Below are 16,931 nucleotides of genomic sequence, written 5' to 3' on the forward strand. Positions count from 1 at the left end.
AAAAAAAAAAAATACCACTTCTTCCAGAGTGCAGCCTTTTCAAGTTTCCTCAAAACACATAAATTTTACTAATCATAGTTGAACCAATAAAGGAGTCTTTCACCTGTTGACCGTGAGGTTTTCTGGCAGTAGATTACAGTTCTAAGGAAAATTTAGGCCATTCCTGCATCCCTAAGGCTGAGTTTCTAGAAGACCACCTTCGCCTGACAGTCAGCAAAGCCAGTCCCCACCTCTTCCCATGCCTCCTGGAGCCACCCTGGACACCTTAATTTTCTCCCCAGGTCCCCCACTTTCTCCTTCTCCATGTCTTTCCCAAGATGCTGAAAGCTTGGGCTACTGCCCTACAATTATTCTCACTCACCTTAAAAAATTTCTCCAGGAAACCCATGCTTCCCTACCTATCACTCTTCCCTGTCCTTGCCTTGACCTGAGTCATCCAGACCCAACTGCTAGAAGAAACTGGAGACATTTTCTATGGGTTTCTATGTGGGGAGGGCATATTTATTGAGAGCAAGATTGGTCACTCATATATTATTTGGTTGAGTTGCATATTTAATAATAATTCCAAAGAGAGTATCTTAGCTATTATTATTATGTATCGTAATGTCATTAACAATGAGGCATGGCCTTCTTACAGCTGCACAAGGTCCCCTAAGTCTTACAAATAACATCAAAAGCACAGTGCTCACTGGCTGCCGATGCCAGGTGTGCACCTCTCACACTAGTAGTTCGCTCACTCATAGGTGCGTGGGGCTGCTGGCCCTCCCTCCTGTTTAGTGCTGTGTGCTCTCTGCAGAATTCCATAACCCACGCCATTGTCTTGCTCCTTTTTGGAAAAGGCTCGCTCAACTGTGGCAAGCCTATACAACAGTGAACAAGAAAAATATTAACACAAATCTTGATGTTTACTGGAGAAGCAAGAAATTATAGAATCTTTAAGTTTGAAGGGCTCTTTTTTCCAAATCCCAAAGCCCTCCTCTCATTTGTAATATACAGAATCTGAGGACCAGGAAGGTTAGGAGGCCACCTAAGGTTACACAGCAGGTTAGCAGTAAAGGTGGGACTGGAACTCATCCCTGGTGCTCAATCCAGTTCTCTTCCATTACCCCATGGAATGTCTCCAACTTTTGTCACATACCTGGGCCAGCTTCAGTGAAAGCATCGAAATTTCTTTGATTTTGAAAGTATGCCCTTGGGCACCTGAGTGGCTCAGTAGGTTGAGCATCTGCCTCTGCTCCGGCCATGATCCCAGGGTCCTGGGATCTAGCCCCACATCGGGCTCCCTGCTCAGCAGGGAGCCTGTTTCACCCTCTCCTTCTGCCTCCCGCTCCCCCTGCTTGTGCGCTCACGTGCTCTCTCTCTGTCAAACAAATAAATAAAATCTTTAAAAAAAAGTATGCCCTTAATTCCTATCATTTTTTCTCTCATTAAATCTTGATCTCACCTAGGCAATTTTATCTTTTTAAGAAGGAGGAAATATTAGTACCCGAATTGAACCCTGCTGTCCGCTTTGCCTTACAAGGACCTAGCCAAAGCATTATTTTTCCCCAGGGAGGAAGCTGGAGATCTCCAGGGTCATTGTTCCTACATCCTAAAAATTTTCAAAAGGGCTTCCAGTACCATATATACATTATTTGTAAATTAATGGTTTACATTAGCACAGTCACTGTCATCTTAGAAGCAACCCATTAACTTGGGAACAGATTATAAACAATACAGCATATTTCATAATCTTCTCACCTGTAACTGACCTGGTAAAATGCCACATGTTAGTAACTTTCACTGGAATCAAATATACAAGTATCTGACGCCATCATGGTGAAGGGTGAGCCACATCTGAGAAGGCTTTGGGAGGCCTTTGAAGCAAGTCAGACCGCTACAGGCCAGGTTTATTGTGCACAGTGAATAAGTTTTATTCTTCTGCGTCTCCAGTGCCATAGACATCCAATGTGTACATGGGGAGCAAGCAATTGATCTGTTTGTTCAAAAGGCTGCCAGATGCACCGAAGTGGAGATTCAACGTACCAACCCTAGACCCTAAAAGTAGAGATCTGCTCGTTAAATTTAATCTGTATTGACGACTACCCTGTTGCCTCTAGTACTTGGCTCTGTGGGAGAATATTTAGTTAAGAACACTCTCAACAAACCTCCTTATTTAGAGTTGAACCCATGCATGCCCATCAGTGAGCCAACGGCCCAGGAAAAGAATTGTTGAATTGAACATTCCCCCAGTTTGGATGTTGAGGTTCAAAAGGGTCAAGTCATCTCTGATACCAGGAGAGTCTTAAGATCTCTTTGGAAATCATGGCAGTGGTGGCGGTGGTAAGAGGCCAAGTTGATGTGCTCACGTTCTTGTAGATGGGCCATTTTCAATGGTGGTGAATACCACCCTATTTGGTCCTGGATGCCGTGAATTGAAATTCTGGTCATCCGTACGGTCAAAAAGGTCAATTTGCAATAGATGTGTGTATGTGCTTGACCAATTTAAACTACAAATTACCATCGTTTGTAAAGTATTGGTAACACTGGCTAGTCATTAAAATTATACACATTACACACCCACACATATATATTAAAAATACTGTTAGAATGGCACTGTATCTGATACTTTGGGCAAGGCAACGATGTCAACATTGATATCAAGTGACTTCTAGCAACACGGCCTGTAATCACAGTTTATCATGCCCTCACTAACAGCCACACTTTGCCGGCACACCTGTGTCAACACCACTCAGAATGAGTCACTCACCCTGGGTACATGTACGAATTACCTTTCACATTTCGTTTGTCAAAGAGGCATAGGTCACATCTGGCAGAGTTACTGAGCCACTGGTGTAGGAATCTGAAACCCAAACTCCCTCCGCTGAGTTCTCTCCCTCGCCTTTGTAAATGTTCTATTTCACCAATAAAGGGCTGTCAGCCTCAAGATTTAAAGATTTAAGCTTGAAGGGGCTATAATTATTTCTCTAGGGCTCTGTCGAGATTTCTGTAGCTTACTCATTCATTGTTCCCACATGATTTTATATTTGTCATTTTTTTTCTCTGCAACAGCAGAAGTTTTTAAATTGCTTCACACAAATGGAAAACTAAGGGGAACACAATAAATCTGAGCTTGACTTTCCATACCTATCACTCCTGTGAAAAGGCTGAGTAATGAGTGATTAGGACAGTGATTATAATGGTGAGCTCTTATTAGAAAGATATGCCTGCCTTTGCTCAGGTTATTTCTTGGTGGAGTGGTGTGAGTGGGATTTTCACTTTGCTCCTTCTCTTCTTTTACTCACAGGTCCTGAATGTTCCCAGAATTACACAGCACCTAGTGGAGTGATAAAGTCCCCCGGATTCCCTGAAAAATATCCCAACAGCCTTGAATGCACTTATATTATCTTTGCACCAAAGATGTCAGAGATTATCCTGGAATTTGAAAGCTTTGACCTGGAGCTCGACTCAAATCCTCCGGGGGGGATGTTCTGTCGCTATGACCGGCTAGAAATCTGGGATGGATTCCCTGATGGTAAGAAGGGCAGGAAGCATCCCAAAAAGGGAAGAATCTGGGGGAAGGGCACTTGGATCCTTTTACAAGTGTCATGATACATGCATCATTTTTTTAAAAAAATAGCTCGAAAGGAGAAGGGAAAACAAACCAAAACAGTAACTCTCTTTATGCAGAGCAGCGATGAAATATTTGAGCTTAAAAGACAGTAATTATCTTGTCCAATTTCTTCAATTTATTGATAAAGAAACTGAGGCCATGAAAGATTATCCATGGTCTCATAGCTATTTCTTTTTCTTCCTTTCTTTCTTTCTTTCTTTTTTTTTTTTTTTTTTTTTTTTTTTTGGTGGTAGAATTGGGACCAACACATGGTTTTCCTGACTAAAGCATTTTGCTCATTTCATTGACCTGCCTACTGGTCATTGATTCGTGGACCCTAAAAGAGCAATTAAGTCAAACCATTCACTTTAGAAATGCAGAGACTAAGGACCAGAGAGGTTAAGTAATTTATACAATTTTAAGGGTGAAATGTACATCCATTATGCAGTTACCAAAAATTTAGAAATTTAGAAAAGGAATGAGAATGTTTGGACATTCCTAATTTGTGGGTGGGGGGGAGCATTGCTAATTTAGGCAGATTCCTTTTCTGCTCCTAGGGAATTTTTATTTTTGTCAATCTGAATCTCTCAAAACATCCTCTATCTACATTGCTCTTATCATCTAAATTCATCCTACATTTAAAAAATATTGACTGAACACCTCCCACGTACCAGGCACTGGTCTAGCCACTTGGTAAATAGAACAATCAAAGATGGCTGCCCTCTCAGAGTTTCAGTCCTGCCAGGGGGAATGGGACAATAAACAATACACATTATAGGTGAATGAATTACATGAGTGGAATGTCAGAAGATGAGAAGTTCTATAAACAACAACAAAAAAAAAAAAGGAAAGAAAGAAAAAGTAGAGGAGAGCAAAAGCATGAAAAGTGCTAGGGTTAGGAAGAGGGATGTGTAGGTTGAAATTTTAAATAAGGTGGTCAGCTTCAGCCTTATTACAAAAATGACATTTTAGCAAAGATTTGAAGGGGGGGTGGGTAGCCATGTGGACAGCTAAATGAAAGTTTTCCATTTCAATCCTTGTGAATTAGGAGGTGAATGGCAAAAATACACACCCAAATCCTGAAGAGAGGGAGATAATATCAAATAATTTGTTGCAGCTGCATTGCTTGTCTTGTGTTTAGTCTGGTTTAATATTAAGATTTCTCTAGAGAACACACTCTATACAGATCAGAAAGGGCAGCTTGGAAGTTCTTACAAATCATGCAGTTAGAGATGTATAACCATCTATAAAATAAAGTCAGATATTATGATCAGGCTGGAGGAAGGAATATTTAAATAAATATTAAATTGTGAATGAAGGGCAAGTATCACATGAATGAGATTGCCTTGCTCTGAAATGACTTTAAAATTATCAATGTAATTCAATTTAGCTATGTTCCTCAATAGTAAACAGCAATGGAGATAAACTAGGTTTAGACAAAGCTTATATTGTCATTGGAGTTAATGGGTGAGCTATCATTGGTTTAGTTTCTTCTTTGGTCTTTTACTATATAAATAGGGTTATGATGATCTTATCGAAACTCCTTCATTAAGTAATGAGATTTGCCCAAACAGAGTGCTGATTGATTTCCAAGTATTCAATCCAATAATTAGGAAAACAATATTATAATAGTATTGTAATAATAGTTGGAACGTTTAATAATGGGTTTATTTGTTCACAACCCAAATTTGCAGCCTTCCTTTCCAGAACTTACATTTAAATTGACATCTGAAAAGGAGGTCCAATCAACCAACTTATTTAGAATACTTTCAGAAAGAAGCACATTGTTATTAGTGTCAAGGGTTTTTCAAAGTAGTAATTTTCTGGCTCTAGAAAATGACTGAGTTGAAGCGAGGAACAATTAACAATAAGAGTTATCAACCTTGCAATTCACTCATGTTTTAAACTATGGTGCACTTGACTTATTCCCAGAGAAAACTGGCCTTGGAATGTGAAAACTGTGTTTGTGTATTTGTTAAAACTTACCTGGCTTTGTCCAGCCTATGCCAGCACAAGAGCTCTCTCCTTTTTAGGCAAAATGGCAGACTGCCCCTCCTGGGTTTCTCGTCAGTGGCACTAGAAACATTTTGGTCATACTAGTTCAACACATGCGGTTCCTTGCCAGCAAAACTGTTTTTACTCTTTGATACCCCTTCCAAAAACGACAACCAGAAGGTGATGAAGGCTTAAACCATCAAGGGATTTTAGGTTGCATTTTATCATACACACTGAGTAAGATGACTGAGGAATTGAAAGCTACCCATTGATTGGGATTGACTTTGAAGGAAAGCAATTTACTCCAGAACTCAAAATCCGAGGCATGCACGGGGTGAATCACACATCCCCACGTATCACTCTCTGGAGCTCCGTGGAGTCACAAGTAGCGACTCTGAAGTAATTGGTGGAAGTTGACATATGGTTTGTGAGCCGTGAGCTGAGCGTGCCACCGTGGTGGGTGTTGCAAATGTCTGTGCTGAGTTATGGAGCCAAACACGAATGCTTGGCTCACATGGCGTGGGCACGCATGAAGTCAGCTCTCTGTCTAGGCTGGGCCAAGGAGCTGGAAATGCAGGTGTTCTCTGCATTCCAAAAATTATCAACTATTTGAGGAATGGGTTTCATAAAAATTAGATTGAGTTCTGTTTGGTTTTTTTTTTTTTACTTACTACTTCCATTAAAATTAACTTTCTGAGATAGAAATATAAGATAAAAATGATATAAACATAAAATATACACATTCCAAAATATAGATGACACAGATGTGCAAATTTTTTTCTGGGGAAGAGTTGCAAAGTCTAGATATTCTCCAACAAACAGTTTACTATTGTAAGAGAAGAGTACATGGTCTCTTTTGTACCTTTTCGAAATGATTCCCTTTTCTGTTTCATTCTTCAGAATGCCTCGCTTTAAAAGTACGTCTTCATAGTAGATTGCTGCCCCTTTTCTTCCACGTAGAAAGGGGGCAGAAAGCCAAGTCGTCTGATTCTGAGGTGAGGTTATAATTACTGAAAGGTTGATGGAAAAATACAGAGACCAGGGTACTGCCGTTCAGGGTTGCAGGTGTATCTTTTAAACAACACAAATACCGTATCGCCTTCACACCTGAAAAGATATGATCACGGTGGACCTACTGTCCCCATAAGAGATTGCTTAGCACACGTCGCTTGCTTAAATTCTCCAATAATGCAATTTTTGAGTTCTACTGCTGTTTTTGTGACAGTTTCCATTCATCTCCTTGGCCTTTGGGTAAGTAGTAGCGGAAGCAAGGAATCCAAGAGCTGTGTTCATGTAAATACAGAAATGAGCGCACACAGGGACGGATAAGAATACGGCATCCACTCTTGTTCAGATCAATATTGCATTAGCTTGCTCGGCCGAGGTCTTGCTGTTGTTCAGGAAAATTCAATACTCCTTTGTCTTATGGTCGAAAAAGCCTTTTCACTCTCATATCTCGAGGGCTCCTAAAGAGAGTTGCGCACTGCTGTCCGGGGGCAATGTTCTAAAGGACAGAAGGCAGATTTACCCAGCATGTCTTACCCATTATGAACCAGTGAGTCATGGAGACTCTCTAAATTACGAGTCTGCATTAGACAAGTTCTCTTCTGTTTGCTCTCTCAAAGACACTCCCCTCCCCCCCTTCCCCAGAGGAATGGGGTGGTAGCAGAGGGGAAGAATCTGCAGCCACAGCTTAAGGGAGTGAGTGCAGCTTCCCTTGTGCACTTGTATTCTTGGAGAGGTCAGTGGCTGCGGCGACCGGAGAATGGCTCCAAGGAGCAGGCTGTAAAAGTTTGCCCGCAAACTATAGAGAAAGTTATGAAGCCACAATAATGGAATTCAAACGAGGGAAAAGAGTGAGAGCACATAAATGGACTCCAGGCCTCTCATTAAGATTGCAGATCAGAAATGGGATTCTTTTTGAGAAAAGGAGAGACCTGAGTTCATGGCTCTAGCACGATATTTTCATGCATGTGTCACGGGCAACTTTGCGTTCCATAGGGAAGAAGAAAGGTGTTGAATTCATTCAGAATGAAGAAAATCTAGCAAACAACTAACCCTTGGAGAAGAAGCTGGGGCTCAGATTAAAGCTGAAGAGAAACAAAGCAGAGTTCCCTCTCCTGAGATGCTTTCTTCAGCCAACTGGGAAGTCTGATGTAACAACATTTTCTTCCCGTGATGCAGAGCCACTGTTCATGAGCACGTGGGGCCCTGGTATCGATGCCCCTAACGGGATAGTGTCCTTGTTTTCTTCCTGATAAAGTAGTCAACACACACACAATGTCTGGTGGCTGGAGAGTGAGGGGTTACAGTAGAGAAAACTCTTTGAATTCAATCAAATCAATTCCTGTGAATGCCTGGAGAAGTTACCAGATATTCAACGTAACCATTTCGCACTAACTCAAGTGTGGAAACGTTTTTTGTTTTCTGGGCGTTTTTTTTTTTTTTTTTTTTTTTTTTTTTTTGGTTTTGGTTTGTTTTAAGTGGGTTGGCCAAGAGCTGAAAACCTGTTAGCCAAGGATCTGAGTACTCTAAACAGCTCAGACTAGCCAGCTGCCTACCAGGAACTCAGTGGGTACGTGTGGCTCCAGGGAGATCAGCTCTTGTGAGGCTCAGTTTTTCAATCACATTTGAAGCTTCTCCTAGTCCCCATCCGCTGCCTTCTGCATCCAAGTTACACACACGGGCCTTGGCACACCACGTCCCTGCTGTAGGCTCATCCCTCCAGAAAGGGGTCCACCCACTGTGCTTCCTTGAACAAAGCAATAACTCTTAGTTGAAATGCAGAGAACCATGGATTTCTTGGAGGGGAAAATGGTCCACACCAGATTGTCCTTCTAAGCCCAAACCATCTGGTACGTTTTTACCATATGTGCAATAAAAAATAAAAAAAACTAGAGAAAGGGGGATTTTTTTTTTTCTTCTTTGCCTTGCTGATGATCTGGACAGGGAATTGGAAAGATTCTCCAAGCCTAGAGGGCTTGTGCACTGTCTATAAGGCAACTTAAAATTACTAATTGTCAACGTTTATCTAAAATATCTTCAATAAAGTGGTGGCCAATTTAAGCCAAACAGCAGTTTAAGTTATCAAAATTAATCAGTGTTCCCAATCTTTCACTACCTTGGGTCCTTCCTTTTTTACCTAGTATGCATAGTCAAATGGCTGCGTTGGGCCGTCTTTTGGCCACAGGACATGAGTGCAGTGAAGTCAACTCTCCTACTTTGGGGAAGAAGAAACTGGAAGAAAAGTCAGATGCATTTTCTTTTCATTTTGTTTACAACTTATTATCATGTGCAAATTATTGGTATCTATAGCTTCTATTTTTTTAATTGTTACAATTATTAATTAGCCTATAGATAGAGCCCTGAGTAGGACATGGTACATTGTTCTTTGTCCAAGTCTATGACTTTCCTCATAATAAGTCTCCAGGACTAGAAGATGGAATGAGGAAAGACATCGGGGTTACTCGGTGCTGGATCAGATTCCTGGTACTGGTCTGGTTCCATCCAGGATCTCCTCCTAGGGTGGGAGAAGTGAGTAAGGCAACTTCAGGAGCCCTCAGTGATCACAGCCTCGCTGGAATCTCAGCCCTGGGCATTGTGTGCAGTTTGGTCCTGGAGATGAATGTCAAGGTGCCCCTTGATGGCCCAAATCTCATTCTTTGCAGCTGAAGCAAGCATTTCGATTCTGTTCCTAAAAGCAGTACTGCTCAGTGGGGAATGTAGTTATGTTTGTGATTGCCCTTCTGAGCACACTTTAAATCCTCTCCACAAACCTGATCCAATATGTTCATTGCAAACCAATTAACCAGGGAAGACTTGCTTTGGGTAAGAAAACACTTCTGGGTTCTGCCGGGACCCATGTTTGAAGTGGTTATTCTTGCATCTGCTGTGGAACAAAAGATATTTTAATGTTCTTTGCATTTCTCCCTTTCTAGTTGGCCCTCACATCGGGCGTTACTGTGGACAGAAGACACCAGGTCGAATCCGTTCCTCATCAGGCATTCTCTCCATGGTTTTTTATACCGACAGTGCAATTGCAAAAGAAGGCTTCTCAGCAAACTACAGCGTCTTGCAGAGCAGTGTCTCAGAAGGTCAGTATTTATTCATCTTGCAGACCGCTGTGGTAAACGCTCCCTGTTATTCCTCCTCACACACCTGTGGCCACAGGAAACACTGAAGAAATGTTTTGTGAATTGGAGTGCCAAGTATTTTTTTTTCTCTTTTAAATGCTTTTTATGAACATCAATAGGAAGAACTCTTTGGTGTGCCTTCTTAAGAAAATTGTGGATGAGAAGGCTGCTTGTAAGCCTCTGAAGTTATGGGAGAAAGTGGGAAATGGCAAAACAGGGCCCTGAGAAAATGAACTATAGGCAGACCACATGTCTGGCACTCTTGAATGTGTATTGGGCTGAGAATCATAAAAGGACAGGCATCGATCAGAAGTGATAGGAACAAATTGTGTTGGTTTATTGACAGGGCAGTCTGACAGGATAGATGCTGACACATGAAGGTTTGGATCAGGAAGACCCAGACGGAAGCCATTTTGTTTTTCTTTCTTATGTGAATAGAAGTGGATATTCGTATAAAAGAAGCATGTTTCAATTTCTGTTCTAATTTTCCACAAGAGAAAGAGAAAGTAATATGTTTCACATCTTATTAAAATATGCAGCTCAACTAACTTAACCCTTCCTCAAAGTTTATGTGGTGTCCGGCTTTTTCAAGGGCCCAAGGAAAACATCAGAAAGAACAATGAATAAATTGTGTGTTTCAACATATCTAGCTGCCAGTTTGTAAAGCAACCTAGGGAAGAGGACGGGGGATGTTTGGAGACCTGTCCTACAGACTAGTCTCTTTTTTACCAGATCTTACTGGAAAATAAAAAGGCCAATTAAATTATGATCTGTTTTGTGCTTAATTTGATTAATTAATTTATGTATTTTGTGTCTATAAATATTTTTATATTACAAATAACAAGCATAAGCTTAAAAGTATGAAACAGGTGAAAGAAACCTTTTTTGCAATAAAACTCATCTATTACAATAGAAAATTCAGAAAGTGTGGAAGATTGGTTCCTTGAGCTTTTTCTTGATTGTTGAGAATCTTTAATCTCTAAAGCTTTTTTTCACTTCAGTACTTTAGATTCACGTTTCCTAAAGTTGATTATTCGTCTCCCTTTGTCATATTTCATATCAATGTCGTATTCCATTGTTTCACAGAGTATGTGAGGCCTAACGGAATGCATGATTCGTGATTCACAGTCATTATTGTGAGCGTTATGATTTTATGTTGTAAAGCGCTGGTCCTCCTTGGGACCATATGATACTGCAGTTTACTTCTGGTGGATACTCCCGTGTTTCAATAATATAAACTAACGACGTGAATAATTGCGACCAGGCCAGGGGCAGGAGGCATGAGAATGAAGGGAGTCAAGGAGAGGTGACCCAGGTGCCAAATACAAGGAATCTGAAAAACAGAGAGTTAAGGTCTGCTGTCCACCAAATATGGATTCTTTTTCACTTTTATTAGTTATTGAAGGAAATAGTAAAATTTTATTTAAATATAGCTTCTATATTAAATTTTGAAAGTAAATAAAAATTCCCATCATTTCCTAATAAATTTCTCATAGTATTTTTGTCAACCTAGGTCCAGTGAGGAAAATAATTAATCACTACGAGACCTTCATAGCCTTGCTTTTAAAAATTATTACCGTTATTAGAATCATTGTTACCAAATAAATAAATAAAATCTTTAAAAAATTAAAAAAAAAAAAATGGGGGCGCCTGGGTGGCGCAGTCGTTAAGCGTCTGCCTTCGGCTCAGGACGTGATCCCGGCGTTGTGGGATCGAGCCCCACGTCAGGCTCCTCTGCTATGAGCCTGCTTCTTCCTCTCCCACTCCCCCTGCTTGTGTTCCCTCTCTCGCTGGCTGTCTCTCTGTCTCTGTCAAATAAATAAATAAAATCTTAAAAAAATTAAAAAAAAAAAAAAAGAATCATTGTTGCATATCAGTGCCCCGTCGCAGTAAGTCCCTCTTTGCCATCTTCTGTACGATATTGTGTGAGCATGTAAATGAACGTTTGAGTCTGCCTGGGTATAAAAAGAAATACGCATCTTGGGTCCCTTTTGTTTTGATGACTTTCGGCCCTTTTTTTCCCCCTTCAGATTTCAAATGTATGGAAGCTCTGGGCATGGAATCGGGGGAGATTCATTCCGACCAAATCACAGCTTCCTCCCAGTATAGCACCAACTGGTCTGCAGAGCGCTCTCGCCTGAACTACCCCGAGAACGGGTGGACTCCTGGCGAGGATTCCTACAGGGAGTGGATACAGGTATGTAGCAGGAGACTCAGCACATACACCGTTGAAGATTTGTAGTCCTCCAGAAGGGTTGCTGAAACAATGCAGCGCCATTCCAAATGCCTTCAAAAGCGAAGAGAGGAACAACGGGTACCGAGGTAATCACTCTGCAGCAGCAGCATGTCACCACAGTCTAAGAAAAACGGGGCCCGCTGATGTCCCTGAAAATGCATTTATTTTCTCAGATACTTCTATACAGCTCTTCAGAGAATTTGAGCACAGATGTCTCACTTTGGTAACAACTAAAAGATCTGATTTTTCCCCACGACTACACATTTTCTATTCGTACACTTCCTCCTTCAACAGATTTTTATTTCCTTGATGAAATACGTTAGCTCTAGCAGACTTGCAGGAAATGGTTGTATCTGAGTATAAGGCTTCTTATTTGTTTGTTTGTTCTGAGTGGAAGACGGGAAGAAAGGGGTTGAGGTTTACTTGTCCTGCAGGTATACATAGCCCACGCCAAGGAAAGCAGTCGGACTGAGGGCTCCTGCCTCTGTGGATTACGTGTACACTCATATAGGTATGAAATGCACACATTTCTATCCTTATTGTGATGTTGCTTCTGCTTTGCTCCCTGTGCCCCGGCACTCCCTTCCCTGCCCTTGTCTGGCCTTCCCCAGAGACTCTCCTTCTGTGCGCCGCGACTCCCCTGCCCCGTCTCATCGCTGGCACCACTCCTAACGCCTTGGCTTATCCAACCTTGATGTCTGGACACTCCCACCCAAGGCCTGACGCTCATGTTCTTGACTTTTTCACCCACTGTCAAGTGAAACATCCATATCTGGCTGTGTGGGTTAAACTGTGGGCAAATTATACAGAGGTATTTGCTGAAGGATCCGGGCTTCCTTTTCAGAGAGCAGGCAAAGCTTGTCTTACATTCATTGCTAGATATATAAAAATGACTAATTCCCAGAGAGAGTTTCTAAGCAAGAAAAAAACCACGATGATTAATCCCCTACTTTCTACATCTAATGCTGCTTCAGTCTTTTGAGCACAAATACCAGATTTTGTTTTACTTTGAAAAGGTCAATATTAGTTTAACATACACTTATAGTGAAATGGCCTATTACGGGAGACTGAACTCCTGCTAACCTCTAAATGATAACACTGAGAAATGCGTCGAGGGTGAGAAAAGATGAAACTTACCTGAGGACCGCTGAGTCCAGCTCTAGATTACGTCAGAAATTAAATGAATTTGCCTCTGTCAAACTAGCTCTTGGTAACGTGTTTTTCCACGTCCCCAAACCAACGAACAGTTCAGTATGATTGACAGATGCGCCTCTAGACGAAAGCTTGTATTTTGCAGCGCTAAGCATCTTTGCATGGTAACGTCGTCGTCCTATTCTTGGTAATGTGGAGAGTGCTGGATAATTTAGAGACGGTGGTCTTGCAACAGTTCTAAAATTGCAACTGTAGCAATTCTTCTGTGCAGGGCAATTCTATGTCAGGAGAAACATGGAGACAAAATGGACTCTCACAAAGCATTTGTCAACAGGACAGGATTCACATCATTCTCGGGAATTAGGCAGAGGGAAAGAATCTGAAATGGCCCAACTCTCTCCACCAAAGCGTACAAAGCAATGGTTAGGAGAAGCTAGGTAACCAAAACCCCTCAAAACAAGGTTGACTTCAAGCTCAAGCTTCTTGCCTTCTTCATCTCTAGTCGGCTGGGGGTCTGCTCAACACCTCACACCAGGACCTAGACAGAGGGAGTGGCCATCACCTCAAACATCCTTGTCACCAAGCAGAGGGAAAAAGAGAGTGCGGCCACACGCTAGCTCTTAAATTCCCCTCGAAGAGCACTGCCACCATTTTCATTGCCAAAGCACATCCCACGGCCACACTTAGCTTCTGAGGGGCAGCAACTCAACCCGTGCTGGAGGGAGGAGAGCTAGAAATTTGGGGAACAGCATGAATGACAATTATGCCATTCATAGAAGAGTTACCATTTATTGAGTGTTTACTATGGAGCCCGACTTTTGCTGAGTACTTGACATATTTGCATCTAATCCTCCCAGCAATCCTGTGACGGAGGAGCAATTACCCTCATTTTAAAAATGAGGACACTGAGGTTCAGAGAAATTAGTAAATGCCCAGGGTCACAGTGAATGACCGGGCTTGGAAGCAGGGTCCATCAGACTCCCAACACCGGCTTCTTTACACTTCGGTCTGCTCTGTCTTTATCATGCATTACCTTTCATATAAACTCAGGCATATCTTGTGACACGACTCCCTTTATGCTTCTCCTTGGGAGAAGACACACCAAGATGAGTTGGGCTCTTACTGTTTCTAAACCTAGAATTCAGTGCCTTTATGCCTCCTACATCCCTATGGAAGATGAATGTCAGAGAAGCTTAGCATCAGTGCACCTTGAGGTAAAATTATCTTTTGCTCCTTCTGGAGCTCAGCGGGCTCATTTCCATGCTTGTTGTGTCTGCGTACATGGTGGGGGGTTCTTATCATTCACCCATCACCTAATTATGAATAATTTCATGTTTCCAGCCTTTCTGAAACTCCTTGGAAGTGGTTGGCTTGTTGTTTTCTCTGGATAGATGTTTTAAATTAACCAAGAAGCAAAGCATAATTGAGGCTGAGGGCAAGAGGCACATACCTCCAATCACAGGAACATTCGCGCACATGCATTTCTATTTATATGCACATCAGTATGCGGGTAGTATTTGTTTTCTTTTTCCACTTTTTCACATTTTGCATGAGATATACCCCACAAAACATGTTGCTGTAGCAACAAGGACAAACACTTGCATGTGTTAAATTAATAAGGCGGTATTGGAAGCTGACTTTCCTTCAAGACAGGAACAGTCTTTGGTTGCCATTGTTTTCTCTAGGAAATTACTGAGTGACATAAAAAAACAATGCATCGTTAACCGTGGGTATGAACGTCCACAGCGGGGCTTCCTGTGAGATCTGTTGTCTGCCAGAAAGCTTAAAAACAAGTCAAGAGGCAATTTAGTGGGAAGGGGCATAAGGGAAGTCCCGGCTCGGAGCTTTGCACATGGTCATATCCTGCTCGAAAGGCCACTTCATATCCTGAGCAGCTAAAACCTCTTAATTGTCCACGGCAGAGTTAATCACACTGTGAAATTTGCCCATGTTTTTCAGAGTATTCCACTCTGTCCTGTGTCCTAGGTGTGTTTATCTTATTGTTAATTTAATCTTTTTCTTCCTTTTGTTTCTGGCTAAACAATCAAGGATTCAAAGTACAGGCTCCGTCTATCAGTGGTGCTATAACAATTCTTCATTTTCAAGCACATCATTAGAGCCCAAGCCATTAACCTCATTGAAGCTGAGTTTCTTGCCCCGTAAAAATAAAGGTAGTGTAGGCTTCTCCATTCAAGCTCTAGCAGTTCGCGATACTGTGAGTCTCAGAGAAATGCAATCTCGGTTTTTCTTCTCTTCTCTGCATACTAAGTGCATAGCGTGCTGTCTGTTTGGGAAACATGTTCTCATAGATCCTAAGTGTAGCCATTCACACACAAAGCAGAATTTAATTCGTTAATTATTTCAATGTTTTATTAATGATAGTGTTCAACACACTGTAAACAGATTTATCCTTCTCACTTTAATTAAAGCTCTTGGGAGCGCTTTCCTCAAAACAACTGTGACTTTTCCCTGATTAAAATGCCAGGAGACAAGGGAAAAAAAAAAAAGACAAGAGATATAATGCCTGGATGGGATACGAACTTTGTTGATCCAAAGACATAAAAATGGCACTAGGCACTAATCGATTACCACCCCACCCCCACCCCAGTGACTTAGAAATAGAATTACTTGATAAACTAACTCAGGCTGGAACTCCACTCTTCTCCAAATTTGGGGGCATTGTCTTTTGTGGGAAAATTTGGGGTACTAGATTATTTATGCCCTCACTTATTCCAGAGAAGCAGAAAGTGCAAGTGGTTGGCTCCTAAACCCTATCCTGTCTGGTTTGGTAAGACGGCCTAATGACACAGAAGAAGGAAGCCTCATGGAGACACCCTGTAGCTCTAAGACGACATCAGCAAGCCCCCCGAGCAAAAGTGCCTGCTCTCTCTACTGCATTGCCTAGTACAGAGAGATGTTCATTCTGAGGTATGAAGAGGAGGAAGGTTCCAGAAGAGAGGAGCTAGTGCTAACTTTATGAGGAAGCTTGTTTCTGTGTTTTCCTTTTGCCTTGTATGTATTTCTCTTGGGTAATGTTCTACATTTTCTAACTGAAGGAACTTTGAAAGCAGACATGAGCAAAAAAAGGCCTTAGTGTGTGGAAAGGAGGTAGTCTGAACTGAGTCAGAACACACCCACGAGAGCACACACACATTCCGTCACGTTCACTCACTGGCAACCGTAGCGTCCAAGATGGTAGGTGCCCTTGTTCATGCTCAGTGTGAGAAACTGGCCAAATCCAGGAGGCGTGTAGGTTGCTTCGTGGATTTTAAATTCATTGTAAGACATGTTCTAACTACAAAACCTCATTTTTTTTTTTTAAGATTTTATTTATTTATTCGACAGAGAGAGAGACAGCCAGAGAGAGAGGGAACACAAGCAGGGGAGTGGGAGAGGATGAAGCAGGCTCATAGCGGAGGAGCCTGATGTGGGGCTCGATCCCATAACGCCGGGATCACGCCCTGAGCCGAAGGCAGACGCTTAACCGCTGTGCCACCCAGGCGCCCCAGCACTTTTCCTTTCTTAAAGCACCTTTTGGACACATCCCATTTTAGTCTTCAAAGGTACAGTAAGTAGACCAAAGATCCACATCCCCATCTTCATGTGAGAGAACAGAGGCTCAGAGAGGTTCACTGGTTCATGAATCCCAACATGGGGAAAAGATGTGGCTTGTGGGAAAGCTCAGGCTTACACAATGGAAGTGGACTTCCTTCCTCAGACTTGGGAACGGAGTCATTGGGCACAGAGAGATCTGGAAGGCAGACTGCGGCTGAATCACTGCTTGTGGTCAGGCCTGACACAGACCCAGCATGCAATGGCCTTT

At 42.0% G+C, this 16,931-nt stretch overlaps 1 protein-coding gene across 4 annotated transcripts in view; it reads left to right on the forward strand.

Annotated features, from left to right (window-relative positions):
* NRP1 (neuropilin 1) overlaps nt 1-16,931 on the forward strand; it is a 134,872-nt gene that overhangs the window by 57,717 nt on the left and 60,224 nt on the right. For all 4 annotated transcript variants that reach the window (XM_040645270.1, XM_008683906.2, XM_008683907.2 and 1 more), the window contains exons 4-6: nt 3,287-3,514; nt 9,526-9,681; nt 11,751-11,917. In XM_040645270.1, coding sequence (XP_040501204.1) covers nt 3,287-3,514; nt 9,526-9,681; nt 11,751-11,917 — 551 coding nt within the window. The remainder of the gene's footprint in view (nt 1-3,286; nt 3,515-9,525; nt 9,682-11,750; nt 11,918-16,931) is intronic.

The sequence above is a fragment of the Ursus maritimus genome, unplaced genomic scaffold (assembly GCF_017311325.1).
Source record: "Ursus maritimus isolate PB19 unplaced genomic scaffold, ASM1731132v1 scaffold_31, whole genome shotgun sequence".
Taxonomy (NCBI): domain Eukaryota; kingdom Metazoa; phylum Chordata; class Mammalia; order Carnivora; family Ursidae; genus Ursus; species Ursus maritimus.